The 6,000-nt window shown below is 32.8% G+C and overlaps 1 protein-coding gene across 1 annotated transcript in view; it reads left to right on the forward strand.

The window, feature by feature from the left end:
• Window positions 1-635, forward strand: part of LOC119084638 (neurotrimin-like) — a 187,926-nt gene extending 187,291 nt beyond the window's left edge. The window contains exon 10 of the mRNA XM_037194706.1: window positions 516-635. Within this exon, the coding sequence (XP_037050601.1) occupies window positions 516-616 (101 nt within the window). The 3' untranslated portion in view covers window positions 617-635. The remainder of the gene's footprint in view (window positions 1-515) is intronic.
• The last annotated feature ends 5,365 nt before the right edge of the window (window positions 636-6,000 follow it).

Raw genomic sequence — 6,000 nt, forward strand, 5'->3', positions numbered from 1 at the left:
AATTTTTGCAAATTTAATTCTACATAATAGGCCCTGCTCATATTAAAAAAAGTTTGCTCGCTTCGCTCGCCATTCTCAATACAATACAAAGAAATACTGATAAGTGAATCTTTTGGAATTCTGACTTGAAATTCAGCTAACTGAAGATAAGGAAAAAAGGTAAAATGCAAATGTATTAGGTTCGAGTATTCGATTACGATTCGAAGGGATATAAAAATGTCATTTTTCCCACCAAAATATATCTGGACTAATATAAACTGTGGAAATGATTTTCTTTGTCAAGATCTTGATTTTATTTTACAGTAGAGACAAATTGATTTTAGTTAAGTTTTAGATAAGTCAAATAAATGAGTAAGTGTCTTCGTTTTCGAATTAAATAGATCCTAATCTTCTTTTTTTATTAAAATTTAATTCCGTCAGGGATTAAGGAATTAAATTTGAATCTTTCGAGCCTTAATTTCGACACTATTTACCTTTTATATGAATGCCACTGAATTCTCATTTCTCTATTCCAGGTGAGGAACCAGCAGCCATACAACGCGGAAACAATTTACATACCAAAAGTCCAATATTTATACTAATTGTTGTCCTAATTAGTTTAATTTTTCAACGGTAAGAGCTATTACATCTAATGAAAAAAAAGAAGGGAAAACCTACTGAAAATTTAATAAAATTAAAACCAATCTTATACTTTAATGTACGGATAAACTTAAAATTACAGAAAATGAAAACTTTTAAATAATTGAATAAAAAATAAAATTTAAAGAAATGAATAAATATGAGAAATATAATAAGGAAAAAAATAAATAAATTAAATGTTTACTGACGAAAAATAAAATTAAAAGAAAAAAAATTTAAAATGTATAAGTACGAGTGTAAATAACAATGAAAAAATTAATTTTTAAGATTTGATTGGCTGATGGAAACAAAAACCAAATTTATTATTATAGAACTGAGAGGAGCCATTTTGTTTATATAAAAAAAAACTTCGTTTTGAATGAGTGAGTACCTACATTAAACCTATCTAAACAAGTTTCTAAAAGTGAATTTGTATATTTTCTGAAACAAAACCTTCACCTAAATTCTATATAAAATATAGAAATCTATTTAAAAAAACAAAAACAAAAAACTCTTCTGAAATGAGCGAACAAAAGCTGATTACATAACTAAATTAAATAAAATGATTAAAAACATAAAGAAAAGATTACAAATAATTATAAATTACAAAATAGCTAAAAATTTTTGTTACTGTTTAAGTTTCGTTTTTAGAAAGTTAAAAATTATAAATATAAAGACAAGGAAATCAAATAAATAAATTATGGAAATGAAAAGACAAAGTTGTGAGTTTCTGAACTTATGCGCCGCGCCGTGTTGCACACTCGTCATATATATAGGGTAAAACTACCAAATCCGAGTCGCGACTATAATACAAGCCTTTTCCTTTTTTCATTCAAATAAACAAAAGAAAACGGTAGTATAAAACTCCATTTCAGTAGGGTCTCAGTTGTGGTAGTTTTACCCTACATCACCATTAAAGTTACTGAAATCTTTCAACAGATTAGCTTGATAATTCGTATTTGCGAAAGATGTTTTGTATAGCATCTACTGTTTAGTACATACCGAGAAATGCATTTGAGGAATTATTTGAATGCGTTATCCCAATTCGACTACAAAATATAAATTTACAGTTTGAATATTGTCAAACAGACCACACTGATGCATAGGTATATAAATAGTAACGTGGACATTTCGCATGTGGAACAAGTTGGTTGTAAAAACGTTGAAAATTTTAAAATTCTGTATTTTCTCACACCGTTTAACGTTGTAATGTCATTTCACTTTTAAGGGCAATGGACCTTTTTCCAACTCTTAATCCACATTTAGGCGGAAAAATATTCGTGTTTTCAATGACTTCTTTGAACCAAAATCTTGTTTTGAAAAAGTGAAACATTTTAAGTACACAAAAATGTGCTACTTTTAAAGGAAAAATAGTTTCATGGGTGGTAACTTATCCCACTTGGAGAAACATTTGCAGATTGCGTAAATTTCAATTTCAATTTGTTTTATTAATTCAGAACAAATTTGTGTAATGTGCACAGGTTACTCCCAGTGGGAAAAGTTATAACCAACAAACCAATTTTTCCTTTAAGAGCGCTCACCCCTTGGAAAATTTTTAGCCTACATTTGTGCGCAAAAATATTCTTTTTTTGATCATTTTCCTGAATCAAAATCATTTTTTGAAAAAGTAAAACCATTAAAGCATACAAAAATGTGTTACTTTCAAGGGAAAAATTGGTCTGTGGTCGGTAACTTAACCCATTTGGATAAACCTTTGCAAAACACATAAATTTACACATTTGCAAAGGTTACTCCAAGTGGGAAAAGTTATCACCCACAAACCAATTTCTCCTTTAAAAGTAACTCATTCAAGAGTCATATCGCCAAATCTTCAGGTGATTTTTTTAACTTTGGGAGCAAGCGATCTCCGATTTTAATGAGTGATATCTCGTTGGATTCGTCTTTCAATTCTAGGAAACACGTTTCTCTCACTTTTTCTAAAAAAAAAATTTTTTTCTGTGAAAAGAGCTCAAAAGTGAAGACATGCCAGAGGGTACCGAAAACAGTTTTTCGGCAATAACTCAAGAAAAAATTATTTTAAATTGTTGTAATTTTGTACGAATGTCGGCCTTGGAAAGACCTACAGGTAGAGTATACGCACTGCTTGGTGCGAGTACATCCACGAGAGTTATGACTAAAATTATAGTGAATGTTCGGAGAGTTCGGATTCTCTGCTTCTTCGTTGTTCCACGGAACTGAGTATGGGGTGTTGTAGCTGATAAGGTAAAAGAATAGTAGTAGATAAAAAATGGCTGCTGTAGTACCGTTCCAGATGCTGTTCCAGCTGTAGAGCCCTCAGAAAAAAGGAAAAAATCTGCATTTTGGCACCAACTTTTTTTCCAAGACATCTGTGGACTTGCAGCACAAAAGTACTGGGTTCATTTATATGTGCAACGATAGTGGGTGAGGCCAGACACAACACCCCATACTCAGTTCCGTGGAACAACGAAGCTGCAGAGAATCCGGACTCTCCGAAAAAAAAAATTGGTTCAGATACTACTATGTAGGCTACAAATTTGCAAATTGTCAATTGCTCTTAAACTACTCGTCCTTTAAACTGTACAAACAGCTTTTCTGTATTAAAGGGGTTGAATCAAAAACAAAAACAAAATCATCTCTTATCTATGTCAGACATAAACGTAAACAAATTTACAAATTCTTTGACTAAATAAGTCCGTCATACATCTAAAAGCATTTATATCCATCGATACAAATTTACACAAACAAACGCAATGCAATGATATGAAAATGAGACGATCATCAAACGAACGATTCAGAGAGCTCTCATTCACAGTCATAGAAAACTTCGCTCATGTTTTTCGCTGCAAAACGTTTCCATGAATTGACTCTACATTTATGATAAACATCGTGAAAGGACGATTGTAAAGTCTTCATAGAACCTCTGTTCTAAGAAAATGATATTTGCGACCTGAATACGATTATAAATCGCTTGTAGAACCAAGGAAGTAAATGTAATGTACACGCAAAGCCAGAACGTAGTGCCATTCTGTCTTTCAATTTCTGATATATTAAATTGCGAGCATTATGTAAAGATAAATGTGAACATCATTTCAACCATTTGCAGTAAACATTTCACAATGCAAGTGGAAAACTCGTAAGCTAAGCATGCTTTAATGCTTGATTATATGGTATTAAATTATATGGTACTTTGAATGTTTTTCATATAGTTCAAAAGGCTCGCTTATTCTCTGTATACAAATAGTGGCAAATCTTTCATAACTCACTCAAAGAACCTTGAAAAGATTCCAAAGGAATCTAATTCTCAAAAATGTATGAATCAACAAACATTAATTGATTAGAGTGTCCCTCTTCCTTTGCAATGATTTCATTTGTGCAAATTCAACAGATAAATATATGAATCAAAACTTCCCATGTCAAGCTAAACGCAATCGCCACAACTTTAAGTATTTTTTTTTGCCGGAGCATTTCACTTAATCCAACTTTACATTTTTATTTGATCCTATCAAAGTCCTTAAATTTTCCGTTCGTTTTCACCACAAAAACAACGACCGATGTCAACAATGGTACGGATGGGTTTTCTTGGTAAGACGACTAAAATTAAGTTTTGGAATGTGTTATGCTGAACGGAAAAAAACATTTCGATGAAAAACGAAAATTTTCTTAGCTCGTATGTATCGCGATATAATCATTGAATATGTTAAGGATCGCCTGGGATTGAAAATTTCACCCATTTTTTGGCTTCCATTTGTTTTGTCAAACATTTGACTAATGTTAGCTTATCATATCATTTAACAATCGTTTTTTAATGGATAGATGAACGGAAGTAAGTAATGAGATACATATACTGAGCCATTGCACTACAACTTATAAACATTAATGGTATTCCTAGCCTCGGCTTTATATACTCAAGTATATTGAGTGTATCTAGTCAAAACAACTGTCAACAGAAAAATAATCAAATTTCGACTCGACAGATTTTCGTGCGGAACAAAATAACAGCGTGCAGCGTAAGACTGGTAAATTAACCCTTGATTTCATAGCATATCATATTTGATATTACAGCTTAAAGTGTTCAATTCACATATAGTAGGCCCTCCTTTTTGATTTCTTGACAGAGAGAGCCTCTCTTATAAGTAAACGTAAACTTTCAGAATGCGTCTGAACAAGTCGCGTCTAAAGAAAATTGTTGAGAATTGGGGGGATAGCGAAGATGAGTTTCTTGAAAATGAAGATGATGACGATGATCTGGATTACATACCAACCGTTAACCGAATCCGTAACAAGAAAAGGAAGGAAAATACACCGAAAAAAAAGAGTGTCAAAACAAAACGTACGAAGAAAGTCTCTTCTAAAAATCTAAAATGTAAAACTAAAAAGAAAAATAAGGAAAAACCTTTCTGGTATTCTGGCTATGCAAAGTCATTTCCAGTAAATGAAAAAGAATTCCTGGGTGATGTCACCTTACCCGATGACATTATGAGTTTGGAGACTCCATATGAATTCTTCAAATATTTTTTCAATGAAGATGTCATCAATTTAATAATAACCGAATCAAACAGATATTGTTCTCAAAACTGGCCAGAAAAACGGTTGCAACTTTCAAAAACAGAGCTTGATCAATTTATTGGTATATGTTCACTAATGTCTGTGATTCAAATGTCTAACACGCGTCGCTACTGGGCACCTATCACAGGAAATGCACTAATAAAGGAAACAATGTCCGTTAATAAGTTTGAGCAGATCAAACAACAATTGCACTTCAATGACAATGAGAATATGGTCCCAAAAGGTGACGTAAATCACGATCGGATCTATAAAATTCGTCCGCTCGTCAACGCACTCATCAAAAGATTTCAAACAGTTCCATTGGAAAAAAATCTTTCTGTCGATGAACAATTATGTTCAACTAAATGCAAAAGTATCATCAAGCAATATTTGCCCAATAAACCTCATAAATGGGGATTCAAGCTGCACGTCCTTGCTGGAAGTCATTCAGGATTCTGCTACACTTTCGAAATTTTTACTGGTTGTGAGAATGACGCTCGATTCAGACTAGCTAATGAAATGGATCTGGGATCGAGTGCAAATATCGTTATTCGGCTGCTGAGAATCGTACCCGACTTTCAAAATTATATTGTATGTTTCGATAACTATTTTTCTACCTTACCACTTATCGGCCAGCTATCGAAGAGAGGAATTCATGCTGTGGGCACAATGAGACGAAAGCGGCTCCACAATGCAAAATTGCCGGAAGATAAAGTTATCATGTCTCTTGGTCGTGGCTCGTCTTTTGAAATGGTTACCGAAATAGATAAAACTGAAATGGTCTGTGTTACCTGGCGAGATACAAAGGTCGTTAATCTGATTTCAAATTTTGTGGGCGCAAATCCGTTGCAAAGT

This window comes from Bradysia coprophila, unplaced genomic scaffold (genome assembly GCF_014529535.1).
Source record: "Bradysia coprophila strain Holo2 unplaced genomic scaffold, BU_Bcop_v1 contig_87, whole genome shotgun sequence".
NCBI lineage: Eukaryota > Metazoa > Arthropoda > Insecta > Diptera > Sciaridae > Bradysia > Bradysia coprophila.